Below are 22,121 nucleotides of genomic sequence, written 5' to 3'. Positions count from 1 at the left end.
TTGTACATATTTTTCTATAAATCCTTTGTATGGAATCCATGTAATATGTCAGTGACCTTCTCTAGATTTCAATATAGTATAACTGTCTTTGGATCACATTAGCATTGGATTTCCTGTTTTCCATGACCAACCCACTGTCTTTTTTTTTTTTTTTGTGGGGACAAAGGATATTGTGTCATCTATCTCACCTTTTTTGCTGCTGCTCCTCCTATGCCTTCTTTATAGGTTTACTTACACCTACCTTGTTCTTCCTTATTCTTTATAAACTTTTATCCTTCACAAATTGTGGTATTTCATGACTCAACTTTAGAAGATCACCAGAAAACTATTGGTGTTTAAAAAATTTGTCTTTGTAACTTGAGATTATTGAAAGCACTATGTAATTTTCCAAAACAATCTAGCTCAACCCAATTGGTTGATCAATTTACTAAATAATAAAAATGAGGGGCAACTAGATAGCTCAATGTATAGAGAATTAGGTCTAGTGACAGGAGGGTCCTGAGTTCAAATTTGGCCTTAGACATTTCCTGACTGTGTGACTCTGGGCAAGTCACTTAACCTTCATTGCCTAGCCCTTACCTCCCTTCTGTCTTAGAACTAATACACACATGGTACCAAGACAAAAGTTAAAAGAGTTTTTTGTTTGTTTGCCTTAAATAACAAAGACTATTGTAGATGTTTATATCATAGACTTTTTCAGGTGTGTTTCTCCTTAAAATAGTTTTATAAATGTAAATATAATCTCTTATATTTTGCTTTATAATGTAAATGTTAGCAGAATCCTTTTATTATTTGGACTTAATCATACCTACATTTAAAGTGCTATTTATTACTATAGGTAACTTAAAAGACTTTATAATATCTCTTAGGTACTGGCTAAAAAATAACCACAAAATTTCAGATTTGAGACTTCAGAAGCCACTTAGTAGTACAACCCATGCTTGAAAGACTCCTGTCTTCTATACCTGAAAAGTGTTCATTCTTATTTTTCTCCTTCCTCTTCTGATTCCTGGAAGGCAGCCCCCCCACCCCCATCCCCCCTTTGGCTTGAAGTTGAAATTGTTTACTTAACAGCCATCCATCTCTGAATTGGTGGGGTCATCTAAAATTTGCCAACACAATTTCTCTGAACTAAACCTAATTTGTTTAGGGCAGGGGTCAGCAATGTATGGCTCTCGAGCCATATCTGGTTCTTTTGAGGGCCAGATATGGCTCTTTCTGCAGGAGCCATAAAGTCAACTGCAGCATAGTAACTAACAGTTTACGCATGACTTCGTGCATCACGTGATACATCACGTGATCCTTTCGCTACTGCGACTATCTTCTAAGATAGAAGGCTCCCTCATTGATATTGCCACGCAAGATGAATCCTGGTCTTTAGTTCGGCTCGGTAGGTGTGCTGTATTTTCCTCCTTCTGCCCTCCTTTTACTCTTTCCACACATCTTCAGGTTCTGTATAGTGATTGATCACTTTTGTCTACATTCTCTACCCCTCTGCCTCTGATTTTCATGGCTTTATCTCAGTGCATTCATGGGGTCTGCACTCCCTATTTGTGGGGTTGTTATTGTTTTTAACTTTTCTACCTGCTCTTAAAGGGGAACTATGGTCAGATTACATCTTTACATATGCTTCATTAGTGAGAAGCATTTCTCCCCAGTAGTTGTTTCATTTGATACAGAATGATTGAGTAGGCAGCACTGATACACCTGTACCAGGAAATGAGTGTGATGTGTCCTGGCCAGTTTTCCATGAAAAGGTATCCTCCTCCCCGACTACTTACTAATGCCTACACACAAGTCATGTTATTTTCTGTAATCTCCTGATCTCCTACTTAATTTATGTGGCCAAATGGCTTAACCAGCAGGCTGGCAGCTTTTTCTTCCCCTGTTGCCTGACTTGAGAGAGGGAGAGGAAAAAATATTCTTCCCTGAATTTTTCTCTCTTTATTTCAGCAATTTTCTTAGTGTAAAGGAGTTTTATATGTATGTGTGCAGTTATATCAGTATTATAGTGCCCCATTAAGTCTTGTTTTTTGATTAATAATCAAAATAAATTTTATTAATAATCAGCAAAACCATGCAGTACCAGAAGTCACATTAATGTACTTTATTCATCATTGGTTAGCACATAATAATGTCATTAAAAATGGTTCAGAGACTTACTGTACTTTAAAAGTGTTCTTACATAAAATGCACATATTTACTTGTATTCAGTGTAAAACATACTGTACGGCTCTCATGAAATTACATTTTAAAAAATGTGATGTTTATGGCTCTCATGGCCAAAAAGGTTGCAGACCCCTGGTTTAGAGTGTGTAGCACATTGCTCAAATTCCCTGAGCTCTCTGCTGGCCATTTTTTTACTTTGCAGTTTCCTTTATCTTTCTCCTTTCTTCTGAACCCAAAGAATAGATATCTAAAAGTTTGTTGTTTCTCAATTCTTCCAGTACACCTATTCTTGTATTATTTGAATTCTCCAAGAGATGGGGCCTCTCATTAAGCAATTGTAATTTAGTGTGTGGTGGGGAAGTGTTTGGCAGGAAGGAGGACGTGCTAATTTTGTTGATGAAATACAATCTAGGGTCTGTACCTAAAGATTAACTATTTAAGGGTCCTCTAGTTAATTTTAACCCAAGGAAGCTTTGGATCATTCTTTGAGGGGAATCCCAATGGTCACCACTCTACATTCTAGACTTGATCTGATTTAAATCAGAGAGCCAAAGTTTGCTCACAGTTAGAGAGTTTTGATAGAATTGGTAAGTCATTAATATATAATAATATTGTTTTTGCAGTATCATTGCATACTTAAAATTAATTTTAAATTGTACCTAACATTTACATAATTTGAAAACATTTAAGGAAAACTAGTTATCACATGGTTTCAAAGCTGCTATAAATAAGATTTTTTTTTCCATGAACCTCTCACTCAGCATTCTTTATTATGGGATTTTTAAATACTCTTTCCTACTGGTTCCAAAGCAGAAGAGTGGTAAGGGTAGGTAATTGGGGTTACATGACAGAGTCACCCAGTTAGAAAGTGTCTGAAGAAAGATGTAAACTCCAGGCCTGGCTCTCTATTCATTAAGCCATCTAGTTGCCCCTCAACATTCTTTTGAATTGTAAGCCATTGAGTAAAATCTCTTATTTTGAAATGAAATTATATGTATAGTCCTGTCTCTTAACTTGGAAGGGGTTATGTCAGAAACTATAGAGTTGTACTGAAAATTATTTTAATGTTGACAATAATTAGTTATAGTAGTGCCTTAAAGTTTTTTTAAATCTTTCTTTGACTTTCCTACTTCAGGCACAAAAATTTCAAACCAAGAAATTCTGGACAACAGGGGCAGGCACCACCTGTAGGCCAGCAACAACAAGCAGCTCCCAAGCACAAAGCCAATGAGAAGCAAGAAAAAAGCGAAAAGCCACAGAAACGCCCCTTGACTCCTTTTCACCATCGTGCATCTATTAGTGATGATACTATGGAAACAGATACAGCAAGTCAGAGGCTGGTGATCTCTGCTCCAGACAGCCAAGTGAGATTCTCAAACATCCGAACTAATGATGTGGCAAAGACTCCTCAGATGCATAGCACTGAAATTGCAAACTCCCCTCAGCCACCACCTCTTAGTCCTCATCCATGTGATGTGGTTGATGAAGCAGTAACTAAAACCCCCTCAACTCCTCAGAGTCAACATTTCTATCAAATGCCAACACCTGATCCCTTGGTACCTACTAAACCATTGGAAGATAGGATAGATGGTTTGTCTCATTCTTTCCCAGCACAGTTTCCAGAAGTTTTGGAGCCTACGGTATATGTTGGTACAGCTGTAAATTTAGAAGAAGATGAAGATCATATAACCTGGAAGTATTACAAGGTCCCAAAGAAAAAAGATGTGGAATTTTTACCACCACAGCTTCCAAGTGATAAATTCAAAGATGATCCAGTTGGACCTGCTGGACAGGAAAGTGTAACATCAGTTACAGAGTATGTATTTTTATAGTTCAATAATATAATTTTTTTTTTAACCCTTGTACTTCGGTGTATTGTCTCATAGGTGGAAGATTGGTAGGGGTGGGCAATGGGGGTCAAGTGACTTGCCCAGGGTCACACAGCTGGGAAGTGGCTGAGGCCGGGTTTGAACCTAGGACCTCCTGTCTCTAGGCCTGACTCTCACTCCACTGAGCTACCCAGCTGCCCCCTCAATAATATAATTTTAGTCAAAATGAAAATATTGTTTTGTCCAACTTTCTAGGGTGCCAGTGTTAGTTTCTAGATAAAATTAATATTATAAAAATTTAAAAGATTTAAGCCACTTCATTAAATTCTATGGTCATTAAATTATATAAATGATAAGCAGTAATTTTTAGGGATATGTTGGTAATGACAGAAATTTGCATGAATTTCTCTGATAGTTTTTTCAGTATAATCCAGTTAGACTTGGCAGCTATTATAGTTATTAAAAGTATGTTTTCTAATAGACCTGTGAATTTTTTTAAATGAAATTAATTGGAAGAACATAAGCCTTTGTTGAATACTTGCTAGGGATACTACACAGGCAGAAAATAAAGGTATGGAATATGTGTGGTTTTGTCCAGTATCCAAAATTTTATTATGGTCTGAAGATAAGTTGTACCATACCCATATCTGGCTTGTGTTAAAGCCTGAATCATACATATTTACTTTCATTGTCTACCTAGATTTTTTTAAATGTTTCTTTATTTTTTGGATTGTGAACTATATTTAGAGGTTTACCATATTTGAATCAAAACAAGTCATTTTCTTATTTTTTTTTTTTTTAACCCTTGTACTTCGGTGTATTGTCTCATAAGTGGAAGAGTGGTAAGGGTAGGCAATGGGGGTCAAGTGACTTGCCCAGGGTCACACAGCTGGGAAGTGGCTGAGGCCGGTTTTGAACCTAGGACCTCCCGTCTCTAGGCCTGACTCTCACTCCACTGAGCTACCCAGCTGCCCTCATTTTCTTATTTTGATGAAAAAATACTCTCATTGTTCCTCTTGCCTCCCTACTCTCTTCCTTTTATTCCAAGATTGGGTTGGCTTAGAAAAGGATCCAAATTTTCCTTTTCTAATTTCACAGGAACAATCACTTATCTGAAGGGTGTCTTGAAGTCCTCAAGTTTTAAAGTCAAGTTAATTTTAACCATATGTATGGCAAACAGACATTTGACATTGCTTTCATTTTCTTGTGTATCCTTCCCTACCCCACACTTCTTTCCAGTAATTGAATTCATATATATTAAGGATAGCTGATCTTTATAACAAAGAATTATTTTAAAAAGAAAAAAAAAGTTCATTAAAATTAACCAGTATGTCAGGCAAAGCAGAAAGCATTATAGGATTTGGGGTAAGAAGATATGAATTTAAATTTCACCTGCAATTTACTACATTTTTTTACCTTAAGACTAGTTGTTTGTCCTTTTTTTACCCCAATTCCTTACCTTTAAAATGAGGAGATTGGACTGTAAGGGCTTTTCTTGCTCTAAATCAGTTATCCTGTGTTCCATGCTCATAATCCCCTATCTCCATAAAGAAAGGAACAAGGTATTCTCATATCTCTTCTTTGAAATCAAACTTAGTCCTTATAATTTCACAGAATTCAGTTTTTGTTGTGTTCATGTTCTTTTGTTGTATTATTAGAGTCATTATGTGTCTAGTTTCCCTGATTTTACCTACTCATCTTGGAATTAGTTCTTCTAAGTCTTGCCATCCTTTTCTGTAGTCATTTCTTTGGCACAGTAACAATCCATTACATTCGTGTCTCCCTAGCAATATGTATTTGAGAGTCCTTCAATATTTAATCCTAGGTAACTGATTTAAGTAAAATATTTCCCTCTATTTTTTAAATTTGATTGAAGGTAAAGTATAGGAAAATTTTAAAAATCAATATTACATAATGGTGAGTGGTGAATCATCAATTAAGTGGTTTCCTATACTTTTGATTTCTGGCTGTCTTTATCTGTACCCCAGTCTGGTTTGGGGTTGATTGACTGATTTGTGGATGTATAATTAGACAAAAAAAAAATCAGTTTTTTTACACTTCAAAAATGTGGTTAATATTTTAATAATCAATGAAAATGTTTAATTTTGGATATCAAAGGTTTGACAGGGATGATGAGGTTAATAATAGCTTACTTTAAGAATATAAGTATTTGTACATATAAAAATATATGTATTCACAACACATACACAGTCTGTTGTTCACTCCTCCCGCTGTTTGTGAAGCACTTTAAATCACTATGATGTAGGCTATGCAAATATTTTACAGCTGAAGAAATAGGCTTAGGTTAAGTAATTTACACACTGAACTAGTACTTCTCAGTCCAGCATTCTTTCTATTAAGTCAGATAGAGTAAGAAATCTGAGATTTTGTATGTGTATCCATACACATGCATGCATATGTATGTGTGTGGATTAGAAGGGGAGAAAACGGTTTTAATTTTGATCAGCATTTGTCATTTTTGTATAAGTATGCCTCCAAGGTCTTGAATATCATATTTTAACATATTGAGTGAATCCTGGAGTATAATATCTATTCAATTTTATAAGCCAACTGAGTTTTCCCAGTTAGTTTCACTAGGGTTGAAACTATTATATCCCAGGATTGTAGAGAACTAAACATTTTTATTTTTAAAAGAATATACCTGACCTTGTCTCATTAATTACATGAATCTCAAACCAGAATGTTAGTTCTTCAACAAATGAGAAAAGGATTTTGCATATGTTGTTTTTGCTTGAGAAGATTTCAAATTGACCAGAGTGGTGTAACATTTAGGTAATATCCATCTCCCTGAGGATAGCAATGCTAATTGGAATGAAAATCGGACTATGTTCCCATTGGAACTAGTAATTCATATGAACCCCTGTTACTTAATTCTTGAAAAATAAATTCTTGGTATTGTTATTTTCATTGTGTCTTCCTGGTGGCATTTAATAATGCATATGTAATGACTTTATAAAGATAAAATGATCTGTTGACTTAATTTTTATGCTTTTATTTTACATTTTGTATTTAATTTGTATAGACATAACTCTCCTACCCATGAGATATTTTTAATACATTCTGTTGCATTTAATACTTTCCAACACTTAAAACATTTGATATATACGTTTAATACAGAGTAAAAGTTAATTCTTGCTCAGTTGTTCAGGCTTTTACTTTTACCTCTTTAAAATTTGTCATTTGTTTTGAAGAATTATATATCTCTGTTACAGTAGAAATTCTGAAAATTACCCAAGAATACAAATTGCAAAGAAAGTATTAAAATTTTTGATAGGGAAAAATTAGGACAAATGCCCAGTTGATTTTAGTGGAAACTGTAAATAGTGCAATAAATACCTGGTGTATTAGGTGCTTAATAAATGTTTATTGATTGGTTGGTAGTTTCTGTATATTCTGTTGATTATTCTGGGCCTTCTCAAGAAGTGCTGACATTTGATTGGGCAGATCAGAGGAAATTATTTTCTTTTATTTCCTCACCTTCAAATCTGGATTGTGATAACTGATCAATAGTTGAAGGCTCTTGGTTTCGTTCCAGTGTATGTTCAATGTTTTATTTATAGCTTTCTACCTTCAGGTAGCTCTAGATCATTATTACCTTACTTACCTATGATCTTTCATATATAGTAATTTTCAGCTTTATTTTTGAAGAGCAGAATTTCTATGCTGATTGCTCTTAACTGAAATTATTTGTATTGGTTCTTAGTTTTCAAAGCATTAGCTTTCTCTGAGGATGAAATTTGACTAAAGGATTTTTGGGGTGAAAAGAAGTTGGCCATCAGTTGTAGTTTCTATAGTTTTCCATATATTTGAGTATATACTCATACACTAACTGCTCCAATTATTTTCATTCAGCTTTGGCTTTTGTAATTTTTTTTTCTGTTAATCTATTTAATTATTTAAAAATCAGATAAAGATGGTAATGCTACTTTATTTTAAACTATTTGATTGCTTAGTTAAGGCTTAGTGTGTCACCAACAATGCTTTCTGGTGTAAATTCTGGTGTAAATATGCCAAAACTCAACTGTGTAAACTGAAGTATTTTGCTAGCAAGCTCCTAGGCCTTCTCCTAATCCCTGTGATTCATTCTTACACTGCCTTCTTATCCCCATCAACCTCTGAACCTGTCTTGCTCTGACCTCTTCATTCTTTGTGTCCTCTGAAATACTGATTATATCGTTAATTAGTTCTTTCATTTTAGATTTATACTTTCATTTTCTTATTTTCACAGAAACCTATTCTTTTCCCCAAAAGACATTTTGCCCCTCACCCCTATAGGATAGAGTGCTTCTACTCCCATGCTTTCTGATAAGACACTATCAGGGGGAAGAAAATGTACTTGTTTCTCATTGCTACTTCCTTTTTCCTTCCTTTTGCTGCTTTCAGATAAGTATCTGTCTACCTTTGGGTTAATTCCATCTTTTTACACTACTTTATTCAGGTCCTGATTGCAATTACTTAAGTTTTCTAATCTGTTGTTCCCCTCAAGAGAAATCCCTTTCTTATACTTAATCTTCAATATGTATGTTTATTTCTTTAAACACTCTATGAACTGCACCCTCATTCCGTTTTTGGTCCTGCACAGAAATGAGTTAAACTCTTTAATCTCCCCACTAAAGTACTATTCCTTCATGCTTCACATCTCTTAAAGTTCTTTCTTACCAAAATCTTTTTATCTTTCCTTCTCTCCCTATGCTTTTGCTTCTCTTCATTGTTCTTCATTTTGGCCATGACCTTCAGCAACCCTAATCTTTATTTTCCAGTCCATCATTCTAGCCTCACTTTCTTTCCTTTGACCTTTTAGTTAATCACAGAACAACCATATACTGTCCTTTGCTCTTAAATCACTTGCCTTCTTGTTCTTTTGCCACTCATGCCTTGCCTAAACCCAGGATAGCCCTACTTTCTGCTCTATTTTTATGTGCTACTAAAGGAAGTCCCACATCTCTGCTGTGTCTACTACAAATTTATTTATGGCCCTTCACTGCAATATGACAGATCTGTTATTTGTCCCTAAATGATTCAGTCTAATCTCCTTAGCACTTGTTCCAAAACTCTTCTTCTCCATAGACTTCACCTCCTCCTTTGCCATAAAAATAAGTTATCTTTTCTTCAGAACTCTTTAATATCTCATTTCCTAGCCTGTCATAACGAAGAGGGGCCCCCTTCAAGATCCTTGCTTTGTACCTTTGATCCATCTCTTTTTCCTCCCATTTTCTCCTCGCTTAGTCCTTTCCTTGCTACCTAGATCTCTCCAACCTTTAACAAGGAAAAAACCACCAACCTTGACTTAACTTTGTCTTTTTAAGCTATTGTTCTCTCATGGATTTCATTATCTCTATGTTGATGGTTGTCAATCTATCCTGCCCTAACTTCTCTGATAACCTCTAGTCTCACATTTCCACTTGCCTTTCTGACAAATAGGCCAGTACATTTGTACTATGTAATGCACAGAGAGGAATGTTTTAAAATCCTGAAAGCTAGGAATGATCAGTTTGTGAAGAGTTTTAAGTGACAGTTTTATATTTTCTCCTAGAGATAATAGGTAGCCATTGAAGTCTGAAGGAGGAAATGACATAGTCAATGCATACTTTCAGAAAGTCACTTCAATAGTTTTGTGAAAGATGAATTGGAGTGGGGGAAAGATTTGAGTCAGGAAGTCCAATTTAGAAGGCTTTTGCAGTAATATCGATGAAGGGAACTAGAGTAGTGATGAGTTGAAGAGGACTTAAGAAATGCCTTAGAGAAAGGTATTAAAAATGACTATATTGTGAGACAAGTGAGTGAGAAATTAAGAACGACAGGATATTGTTGAACTTAGCGAATTGGAAGGATGTTTGCAGAAAGAGAAACAGTAAGTTCTGTGTTTGGACATATTGCATATGAGCTATCTACAGAACATCCAGTTTGAATAAGTAGTTGGTGATAAAAGGACTAACTTGCTCACGAGAGAGACTGGGACTAGTTATACAGATCTGGGAGCCTTCTGCATAAAAGTGATAACCTCATCAGCTGTCTGTTAATGAGATTTTGTGTGTGTGTGTGGGGGGGGGTGGGTTATGACAGTCTTTCAGGGAAGATGAGGTGGGGGAAGGTGCTTAACTAAAATTAATGAGCCTGTAATGGATGATGATCCATTGGATGAAAATAAAGGAGACTGAGGAGATCAGACAGAAGGACCGGAGAGAACAGAGTAATTTTGTTGTAGCAATAAGATTTTCCTTATTCACTTTAATTTGGTTAAACTATAAAATTAACAACTTAGTAAAATAATTAAATGTAGAAAACATTCATTTCAAAATATATACTTCCCTTGGTGAAGAAATTTAGAATTGTTTCATTGCACAGACTTGAATAGACTATGGATTAAATTGTGTCTCTATTAATGCCACAATTTCTGTCTAGTAAAGGCCTACTAACTGTTACCAGTAGTAACATAGCATATTGAACAAAGGGCCAGTCTTTAGGCCATGATGACTACTTACATTTTTATAATCTATATAATGGAAGGAAGAAAATACATTTATTACTGACTTGGGAAGATCTGGGTCAAATGCTCATCAGATTTGCTGATGTGAAGCTGGATATGGTAGCCAACATATTAAACAACAGGATCAGGATCCAAAAAGATTTCAATGGAATAGAATAATGAGTTTAATCTATTGAAATTATGCTTATCATAAAATCTCAGCCCTATATTTCATTTAAAGGGAATAATAATTCATGTTTCAAAACAAAAATGTTGGTTTATCCTGAACAAATAAGGTTAAAATTTCACTTTACTGTCTTAGATTGACCTTGAAGCATTATGTTCAAATTTTGGTCATCAAATTTTAGTATTGATATAAGCCAGCATGCTATTGTTTCTTGATAGCTAGTCTTTAAGCCAGGATGGCCTGAGTCTAGATCCTCCTTTTTTTTTTTTTTGATACCTTTTGCAAACTACCCTGCATGGACCAAATCTAGTCCTCCAACTGTTTTTGTAAGATCCCAAATAAAACTAAGGGTTTTTACATTTAAACTGTACCTTGCTGACTTATGGTATGTAACTCTTAAGACTTCTAGTTATAAAGAAGGTTCTCACCTGTCTTAAGTTCCCTATACCAGCAAAATCAAGGTCCAGTTCCTATTCCTCCTTGCCATTCATTAATAGTTTGGAACATAACTACAATTTTAACAAAGTTGGTAAGGAGACTCAATACCATGCTAATTCAAGGATTATTTCAAAGATTTGGGTACGTTTAACCTAGAAAAGAGGATTTCCCATCTTTTTACTCTGTACTCACCTTTGCATCACAAAATCCCTCTTTGTATAATATGTGACTTAAATAAAGCACCACCACCTACAGGAAACCTTTCCTAATTTCCATTCTTCCCCTGCCAAAATACTGTTGTCCTCCTTCCCTAACTATTTTTAGAATATATCTTAAATATTTTGGCTCATTCTTTGCATGTGTATCTATTCCCAAAGTCTGATGCAAGGTTCCTAAATGCTTGTTGAATGATTAGAGTAGAAGCCTCAGCCCATTCTAGATAATATGTAATTGAGATTTTAACTAGAAGCAGCTAGCTGGTGTGGTGGATAGAATACTGGCCCAGGAGTCAAGAAGACCCAAGTTCAGATTTGGCTTCAGACACTAGCTGAGTGATCCTGGACAAGTTGCTTAACTGTTTGCCTCATTTTCCTCATCTATAAAATGAACTGGAGAAGGAAATGGCAAGATATTTCTTTCTTCACAAAGTAAACCTCAAATGGGCTCATGAAGAATCCGATACTACTGAAAAACAATTGGACAACAACAAAAGCTAGGGTTCTTGGAAAATACAAAGGAAAGCTTTACACTTGCTATGTTGCCCCACATACTATGTAATCAGGCTCTGGTGTGTGCGATTAAATTGTGAAATGTTTGAGGAAAACAGTGAGGTCAAATTGAAATGATCATTGAATTAGGAATGAAGACAAATTTTAGTCCTGGACCTGCCACTGACTAGCCCAGGTGATCTTCAACAGATTACTTCAACTTTATCTGTGAAATTGAGCTAATAATAATTGTGAGAATTTAAAGAACTAATGTGTATCTTAAGTGTGTGAGGAAAATACTATAAATGTATTATCTTTTAAGATCTTGATTTAAGTAATCTGAGAATAAGGTACTCTTGAATTTATCAAATATATACATTCTGGCAGTATTGGTTGAATTGTAGACCTTATCTTTCCTTTGACTTCAAATATTTTAAAAATGTAAATATTATAAGAATTAATATCTGATTCTGAATTAAAAGCTTTCATTGATGAGGTTTTAAGCTAGTAGCCTATGTCTATTAGCATGTACTTTAAATATTATAATGCTTAAATATCATCGTACTAACTCTTTTATAGACCTCAATGATTTTATATCACTTTTTTTAGCTGTGATATCCCTTTTGTGCTTTCTACTCTTTCCTCTAGCCCAGTGATTCCCAAAGTGGGCACCACCTCCCCCTGGTGGGTGCTGCAGTGATCCAGAGGGGTGGTGATGGCCACAGGTGCATTTATCTTTCCTATTAATTGCTATTAAATTTTTTAAAAAAATTTAATTTCCAGGGGGCTGAGTAATATTTTCTCTGGAAAGGGGGTGGTAGGCCAAAAAAGTTTGGGAACCACTGCTCTAGAATATCAGAATTTCCCCCATATTCATTTCAACAGATGTTAAGCACTTTGTAAACAGTCTAAGGCAGTGACAGGCAAACTATTGCCTGCGGGCAGATGCAGCCCCCTGAAATATTCTATCCGGCCTCCAGCGACATTATTCCTTTATCCAACGAGTATAATGAGTAGGATACAATACAATGAAACTTCAAAAGAGTTGCCTTAGAAACAGACTGACAGATGAGCATTTATTTCCTTTGGCCCCCTCTTTAAAAAGTTTGCCCATCACTGCTACAAGGGAAAGATTATAGGTTTTTTTCTGTATTCATAGTTTTATAGACTTTTGCTTTTTTTTTTTTAATTGAGTATAAGAAAACTGAGCTTCAGTAATACCTTTCTGCAATTGGTGGTGATAAAACACCCAAGTTATACCAATTTACAGTGTAAAAGTTTTTAAAATGACTGACCTCTTTTTATCAATTCTATAAAATGAGTTTACTTAAAACAAGTACTTTTGGTAGTAAAGGAAGAAACAAAGATATTAGAAGTAGTATTTCATAATGCTTATCTTGTGTGTATGTGTATATTTAAAAGAATTTTTTAAAAACCTCATATCTTTATCACATTTTCATTCATTTATTTTTATCTATCATATTTTAAAGACAGCAGCCTTCCACTAGCAGTATGGCAAATGTAAAAAAGATTTTCAACTCTGGTTTGCACTCTAATGTTCCTAGCAGAAAAAATTCTGGGACCTCTAGCTATAGGAATATTCTGATCATTGTCGTATATTGCTTTAAATGTTTTTGCTTGTAGAAATGTTTGAGATAATGCTGAACTTGGTTCCAGGCAAACCTCGGTTCATATTTTGTCTTCAACACTTTAGGGAATTCCCTAGTACTTATCTAATAAATTGCCAACAAATTTTGTTGGAGTGGTTTCCCATTTTGGGAGTTCCTACACTAGGGAACTTGAGTTCCTTCCCTGTTTCTATAAGAATCAATCAAGTTTGTCTCAAGAGTTCTCATTGGGTTTTACTTGTTCATTGTACAGTATAGCTAATTGAATTGGTCTCGGATTAAAGCAAAATGGAGTACTTATGCATTTTGTTCTCCCCCCCCCCCCCCCCATAAAACACCTAGCAGAATTTAAGGAGGTGTACATACTTTCAATGAGATAATAATAAAATGATACACAGTTTTATTATAAAGAATTTATGGCAGAAAGTATGACCATTATCATGCTTAATACTATAGAATTGACCCATTCTGATTCTTCAGTCACTATTACTAAAGTAGAATAGGTGCAGATACACTTTTAAGGAAAGGGCCATAGGCAAGGCAAATTTGGTAATGTTTGAATGCTGAAGGGTTTCAGGATAAAGAAAACTTTAATGGAAAAATGCTAATACTGGGAGGTCTATGTTTTGTTTTTAGCTTCTCTTACTAAAATTAGCCATAAAACCTTAGATAAGTCAGTCCTCTGGGCCTCAGTTTCTTCATATGCAAGACAAGGGTGGTATTGAGACTCCGGGCTCTTAAAATTGAATGATTCTAATTATGGTGGGGGGGAGATTCATTAATACAGACAGAATTTTCTAATTTTATCTTTATTTTGTTCAGGTTAATGGTGCAATGTAAAAAGCCTTTAAAGGTTTCTGATGAACTGGTGCAACAGTATCAGAGTAAAAATCAGTATCTTTCAGCAGTAGTATCTGATATGGAACAAGAACCTGAAATTGATCCATATGCATTTGTTGATGGAGATGTGGAATTTCTTTTTCCTGATAATAAAAAAGACAAGCAGAACAGTGAGAGAGAACCTGGGAAAAAACATAAGGTGAGTAGAGAAAATAGTGTTCCGAATGGTGGTTGATAAATCTAGGATATTATAGTCTTTTTTTGTTCTTTTTATCCTTTTTTTTTTTAATTCAGAGCGATTCTCCTATTCTTGCAAAGATTTTTATAAAAATAAATACTATATGTAATGATAGCTGCTATTGAAACTATAGAGATACCAAGATGCTTTAATATTTTTTAAAACATTTTCCTCTAAGACATCTTTTTATATATACATATAAAACTTTATATTTATATATATATATTTATATTTATATATAACTTTGTATACATATTAGTATGTATAATATGTATAATTATTTATATAACTTTGTATAAGCTTCATTGTTGGAAACGGTGTTTTGAATTGATCAAGCCTGTCCTCTTCCCTTCCCATCCTCAATTTAGAAAATAAAATTTACTTTTTAAAAATTTTTTCTCTACAGTTTATTAAATAAATGAGGAAAAGAGCAAGGTTAAGTTCAAGGCCTTTGTATTAAGGTCTTAATGACTCCATTTAATAATGCTGGACATAAGTTACCAATTTTCAGAGAATTAGAATGAAATAAAACCATTGTATTGATAAAGGATAGAGTTGTTGGGTGATAAAACTATTTGGCTTGCATCCCAGTTTTCAAATTTAGTTACTGTGTCACAGGAAAGAAAATATAAACACTAAACAAATATTGGAATACATGAGACATGTCAGAGAAGAGACAGCATAATGTAAGGGAAAGATTATTCAGGAGACCAGGGCTATAGAGCCAATTTTGTTACTAATTTGATATGTGATATTAGGTAAGTCCAAGTAACACCTGTGCCTCAGTTTCCTCTTCTATTAAATGATCAGAAGGAAATAGCTAATCTCCTAAACTATTCTAAACCCCCAAAATATTTTACATTAATTACTCTAATGAAAAAACAGAAATTATTTTCATTTGACATAATATAATTATGAAGTTAATTAACATTTAGCAAATATGAAAGTATTTTTCCCATTTGGTGACTAATTAGAGTGCTAACCAGCAATAGTATCAAAAAGCTAATTGATGGGGGCAGCTGGGTGGCTCAGTGAATTGAGAGCCAGGCCTAAAGCTGGAAGGTCCTGGGTCCAAATCTGGCCTCAAACACTTCCTAGCTGGGTGACCCTGGGCAAGTTACTTGACCTCCATTGCCTAACCATTAGCACTCTTCTGCCTTAGAACCAATACTGTAAGAGGGGAAAACTAGATATTTAAGGTAAGGCCGCCAGAAATTGATTAACTCAATTTCAAAATAAAATAGACCCAAGTCAGGATGACTTTTATTTACACTGAGGAAGGTTGAAGAAAGGGAAGTTGAGAGAAAGAAACTCTGGCCCAGACCCGAAGCCTGAAACAGGTAGGAATTTTAGAGGCCCCAGCAGAGAGACATAAGTTAATTAAACAAGGCTTCTAGCCATAAGGCCTCCTCCAATAAGAGAGGCCTCCTTAAGGCTAAAGCCTCCAGAAACTCCAAGGAAAGAGAAAGAGAGTCAGCCTAACTTACCCACTTGACAATTCAAAGGGAAGCAATCTGAGGTCTCACCAGAGATCTCCTACACCAAGTTCAAAATGCCAACTCCCACTACAGGAAGTTACCATCATATTTAAAAGATAGCATCTTCCTACGTCCACCTCCAATTTCCAGTGGACAAATGGCAGCCTCAACACTGTTTTGGACTGCCCTTGTTTTTGATTTGTTACTTATTGTCACGTGGGTAACAGATCTTCCCCTTAATTCTAAGTTGGGTGGGGTGACATTATTCCTGGTGGCTAGAGTTTGGACAAATAAATGAGGGTGAGCTAATTCCATTCACACAATACACAGTATTGATTTGAAGATGGAAGGTAAGGATTAAAAAAAAAGTGCTGATTGATTTCCAAAGTCTACTGTGGGGTCAAGCCTAACCTCTACTTTTATACCTTATATATCTGCAGTCCCAAACATTTAACTTGCCAATATTTTCCTATGGTTATGCTAATCACTAAATAAACAATATGTAATATTTTTATAGAAGAATTAATGTGTTTACTATAGTGTTACATTGACTAGAAATTTTGTGGGTTTTTTTAAAATGAAGGTAATAAATTGTTTCCCATTATAATTTGCAGGCAGAAGATGGGACATCTAATGTAACAGTGTTATCACATGAAGAGGATGCTATGTCATTATTTAGTCCCTCTGTCAAGCAAGGTAAAAATGACATTTTCAGATATAGTCTTTTCATTTTCAGATTGGCAATAGAAGTCTTTGCTAAAACCCTGTTCCTTTTTGCAAAATTAATGTACTAAATCCTTCCGAATTTAAACTTTAAGATAATGATACTAAGTTTATTTCCAGCACCATTGAAATTACAACCTATTCCCCTCTACTCATTCTCCAAATAATCTCCCAGTAAATCAGACTGCCTTGACTGTTACATTTTCACCTGCTTTGTTTAGGGTACATTTTAAAATTTGTTTACATGTACCAAATAGCTACTTGTTAATAATATAATAATTGTTATAATAATGTAATAACAGTATAAGAACATTTAGAGTTGTATAGTTCATTGTATGTCCCCATGTTTAAGGAATATGATATATATGAACAGTTCTTTGAGGCGAGAACAGAACCTAATCCCCTTGGTTGTCACTTAGTGAGCCTTTGGAGGAAATGAAAAATTTTGTGGAGGTGGCTAGGGATTCTGTTCAATTCTGAAAGGTGAGACTACCCCAGTGTTGTATCTTAAAAGAAGAGTTTTAATTTGGTCTCCCAGTAGGCCAAGAATCTTATTTACGAACTTAAATGAAGTATAGAAGAAAAATTTGTGTTTAACTCTGAGAAGTCCAGACTTGAATGTTGTCTTATATTATTATCAATATCTAGCTTACATATAATCCAAACTTTAACGGATACTTTTTTCAAATTCCATTTACACATTATGGGTTGAAGGTATGATCAAGTAGATTTTTAAGATTCTTTAAGCATTAATTTATAGGAACATTTATTTTCAAAACTAGAAACTGAATCTTAAATAATTTTGAAGTTATTAAAGACTTGTGAATTCTTGATTTTTATGAATAACTGACCTATTTGCTTCTGTCCTTCTGGTTCTCTGGCCATCATCCAAGATGTCTTGGTCCAATAATATCATTGGGGGATTTCTGTTTGAATGTTTACCACCAGAGATGTGCTACTACTTTCCTTCTATCTTTGGAGATTATCATTGTACCACACTGGCAGGTGAAAAATGAAATAACAGGGGATTCTATCTTCTGAACATACTGATTTATTAATTAATGCATGGCAATTGCCCAACAAATCGGGACCACCAGGCCCCTTCCTCAGCTTAGGTCTGTACCCCAAGTACAGGGGGTGAGTCAGACTTTTATGTTTTATATATTAAAAACAATCAAATATAGCCATTTAATTCTAATTGGAGGAAAGATTAGGGACTTTGCAAGTTGGGAGGGTGAAAGTGAATGGGTACAATTCCCTGAAATCAGAAAAAGAGATGTCCCACTTCCCCAAACTTTCTGTAAACATTCAAAGGAATATGGAAACAATAACTAATTGATCATTATGCACCTGGTTTTCAAATAAGATATAAGGGTTGATTGAGATATAAAATTGAAAGAAAACTCCTTGCATCATTCTTAGGATTTGATTGTGTTTTCTAGTCAACATAATCTAGGTACTTGGTGAAAGGTACAGCAGGTACAGATTTGTAAGGCTAAGTTCAAACAACGCAATAAGGTTTTCTCCCTAATACCACAATTAAATATAGTTTTCTCACAAGATAGAAGTTGGACCAAACCCATAGTTGAATAGAAAAGGAACTGAACTAGGTAAGATGGAGACAGTGTGGTTCATTTCCCCCAATTTGCAATCCTTATCCTCTCAATTTCCTCAAATTTACCAACTTAATTTTTACTCCATCCTACTCCTAGGCAGTTTTTCTCATGCATATCAAAATCCTATTTAAAAAACATCATCTGACATTTACATTTATATAGTTCTGTATGTTTTGTAAAAACACTTTAAATATACCTTACTTCTGCAGCCCAAGTAAAGTTAGGAACTAGAGTTTTTATTCCCATTTTACAGATAAGGAAGCTATGCCATACAGATAACTTTCCTGTGGAAGCTAACAAGCTAATAAACTGTTAGGTAGGATTTTAGCCTGCCTATCTCTTCTGACTTCAATTATAACACTCTATCCATTACTCCATGCTATCTTATGGTTGTTCCATCTGACATGGATTTTTGTTTAGAGCAGGGGTCGGCAACGTATGGCTCTTTCTGCAGGAGCCTTAAAGTCTTTTTTTTTCAGGCACTGTTACAGGAGCACGCACTGTGAGCACTGTACGGCTCTCACGAAATTACATTTTAAAAAATGTGGCATTTATGGCTCTCATGGCCAAAAAGGTTGCGGACCCCTGATTTAGAGGGTGGTGGACAAGACAATGTGAAATGTAATAGATAAAGAATATTTGGGACACCTGGGATGTTGAGCCTGAATAGAGAAAACTTTGGGGAAGGGACAAGTGAGACCTAGGATAATAAGATTTAGAACCAGAAGGGAAATTAGATATCATCAACATAACTATTTAAAAATATTAGACTTATTTTTAATAAAGCTCTAAAATTACCATATGGAACTTAATTGGAAAAGGAAGTTTCAAACTATTCATAAGGGAAAAAATCGCCTAACATTTAGGGCTGTCTGTAAGTTGAATGAGCTCTTGTTGCATGATGTAGTATGATCCTTGTTACTAAAAATGTTCAAGCAAAGACTGACATACCATCTGTCAAGAGTATTATAGAAAGGACTCCTATATTGAGTGTGAAATTGAAAGTTTGATACTATAATTTCTTTTCCTTCTGCACCCCCTCCCCCCAACTTTTCTATTTCAGGAAGATTTTTCCTCTTCATTGCATTTATGCTTTAATTACCTCCTATGTTACCTCTATCAATACAGAAAAATCATATTAAGTGACTTATATTTTCTGTTTTTTCATTGCAAATATTGAACACTCTAACTTCATTCCTGATTAAAATAAGTTCCACCAAAGCTTAATCATAATACCCAATATTGGACATTTAGGTTTCAAGAAGCATTAAAAAAATAAAAAACAAATTTAAGAACATTTTTCTTTTGTAAGTTGGAATCTTTCTCTAACTGATTTAAGTAGCATGTTTATCATTATTTACATAATTTTTGTTTGTACTTTGTAGATGCACAACGTTCTGCTGGTCATGCCCGTCCTCCATCAACCAGCCTCATTTATGATTCTGATCTGGCTGTCTCTTATACTGACCTTGACAATCTCTTCAATTCTGATGAAGATGAACTAACAGTGAGTGTTACCTGCCCTTTTGGACCATTGTTTAATTTGGATTTGTCACTGATTTACATGGAATTTGTATTTTCTTTAAGATTTTTAGTGGGTTGGATTATTGAATGAATGAAACTTATCCAATAAGTTATCAAATCCTATTGATTCTGCCTCAGTAACATGTCCCACATCTTTTTCTATAAACCATCTCTATAGTATAGATCTGTGTGTATTGTTCAGATTTTTTTTTAAGAGAGAAAAGAGAAAATATTATTTATCTTTACGTTAGTCATTTCAACACCCTACCCCATTGAACCCTCTTTTTTGACAAAGGAAAAAATAATAGGAAAAGCATCCAATGGAGTGACCACATTTAACAATATGAGCATTATCTAATCTTGTAGTTCCCTTACCTCTATTCCATAATGGTTAGGTTTCATTATCCAGGACTTTCTCTGCTCTTTTCCATGATAAAAATTTCCCATTTAGTAGTCTTTTTTACTTAACCTTGTTATAGTCGTTGATTATTTACTGATTATTTACTTTTATGAGTTGGTAGATCTTTAGACTTTTCTCTGAATTCTTTATTATTTCGTGCTATTTGACAGTATTATATTTATGTGCCATAATTTTTTCAGCAGTTTCCTGGTGTTGATGTTGTTGTTTTGTCATTTTCAGGCATCTAACTCTTTGTGATTCTATCTGGGATTTTCTTGAAAAAGATACCGAAGTGGTTTTCTTTTTTCTTCTCCAGCTCATGTTAAAGATTAAGAAACTGAATCAAATAGGGTTAAGTGACTTGTCCAGGATCACACAGTTAATGTTTGAAGTCAAATTTTAACTCAGGAAGATGCGTCTTCCTGACTGCAAGCCCAGCACTCTATCCACTGCTCCACCTAGCTTCCCAGTTCCACATTAGATGGACATAGTTATCTTAGCATCTACTCTAACCTGATACTTAAAAGGAAATCCCGATTGTAACATAAACAAGTTGTCATCTAGCCTTTGCTTTGAGTCAGAATATTCCATCTCTAGTTGAGGCAGCCCATTCTACTTTTAGAGAGCTTTTAATTGTTGGGTAGTTTTTCTTGACAGTAAGCCCAAATCAACTTCTTTATAATTTCTTCCTTGTTCTAGCCTCTGGGGTCAATAGAAAAAGTTAATCAGAGATAAAGAGGAGAACCAGGAGAAGGTAATGTCATTAAAATCTAGAGAGAAAAGAGAATCAAATTGATTGACAGTGTCAGAGGCTGAAGAGAGGTCAGAAGAATAAAGTTTAAGAAAATTAAGAGCTCATGTCAGACACAGAAGCAATTTTGGTGGAATAAAGGGGCTGAGAAGAGAGTATAATTAAAAGAGACACTTGGGCTTTTACAAGGAGTTTAGCCACAATGGGCAAGAAAGAGATGAGATAATAGTGGGGATGGATGGATCAAGTGAGCCTTTTGAGGAAAGGGAGAAATGTGTATCTTTGTAAGCAGTAGTTAAGCAGCCAGTATACTTGGAGAAGATAAATTAAGAGAGTGAACATGATAGAAGAGAAGACAAATGAAATGGAATTACTTATACAAGTTAGAGGATTTATTTAACCTTGGTAAGAAGGGCCATCTGCCAATTCTTCTTGTGAGACAAGTGTGAAAGAAGAGTTAGTGACAGAAAACCATGGTGAGTGGAGTAGTGAGTTAAGAGATATAAAAGGATTGCTTTGAAGCAATGAGGACCTTGAATTTATCCAGAGATAGAAGTGGAATCAGGAGAGAAATGAACATGGGTGGCCTATACACTTCATTAAATAGTAATTCTATCCAGACACTCACCAATCAGAGAAGAGAACTAAAAAGTGGATGGTCATCTGCAGATTGAGGGTCTGCCAGCTGGTGAGGAAGGGCAAACAAAGCCAGGAGATAGATGAATGAACTTCAGTAGGCTGGACCCTTCATGAAACATGAATATATTCCTTAGAATATATACTCAGAAATAGAATGGCTGGGATTAAGACAATTAAGTGACTTTTTCTTATATAATTATAAGTTGAAATCTAAAACAGTTGAACCATTTCATAGCTCCACTGGCTGTATGTTCTTCTTTTTGCCCCCAGAGTCCCTTCTGTATCCTCAATTTTTGTCACCTTTGTCAGTTTGCGGGTGGGAGGTAATTTGCATTTCTCTTATTAGTGATTATTAGTTAGATTATTACTCTTATTAGTACATGCTTTAATGTGGTCATTTATGGCTTTTTTCTAAAAAACTATATCCTTTAACCTCTTATTAGTTAAAGGTTAGATCTTGCTGGAAA

At 34.8% G+C, this 22,121-nt stretch overlaps 1 protein-coding gene across 1 annotated transcript in view; it reads left to right on the top strand.

The window, feature by feature from the left end:
- The window catches only part of MED13 (mediator complex subunit 13), a 91,123-nt gene that overhangs the window by 45,021 nt on the left and 23,981 nt on the right, over positions 1-22,121 (top strand). The window contains exons 9-12 of the mRNA XM_044675060.1: positions 3,305-3,985; positions 14,268-14,484; positions 16,616-16,697; positions 19,726-19,847. Coding sequence (XP_044530995.1) covers positions 3,305-3,985; positions 14,268-14,484; positions 16,616-16,697; positions 19,726-19,847 — 1,102 coding nt within the window. The remainder of the gene's footprint in view (positions 1-3,304; positions 3,986-14,267; positions 14,485-16,615; positions 16,698-19,725; positions 19,848-22,121) is intronic.

The sequence above is a fragment of the Gracilinanus agilis genome, chromosome 4 (genome assembly GCF_016433145.1).
Source record: "Gracilinanus agilis isolate LMUSP501 chromosome 4, AgileGrace, whole genome shotgun sequence".
Lineage (NCBI taxonomy): Eukaryota > Metazoa > Chordata > Mammalia > Didelphimorphia > Didelphidae > Gracilinanus > Gracilinanus agilis.
This window is presented reverse-complemented; position numbering and strand designations above follow the sequence as displayed.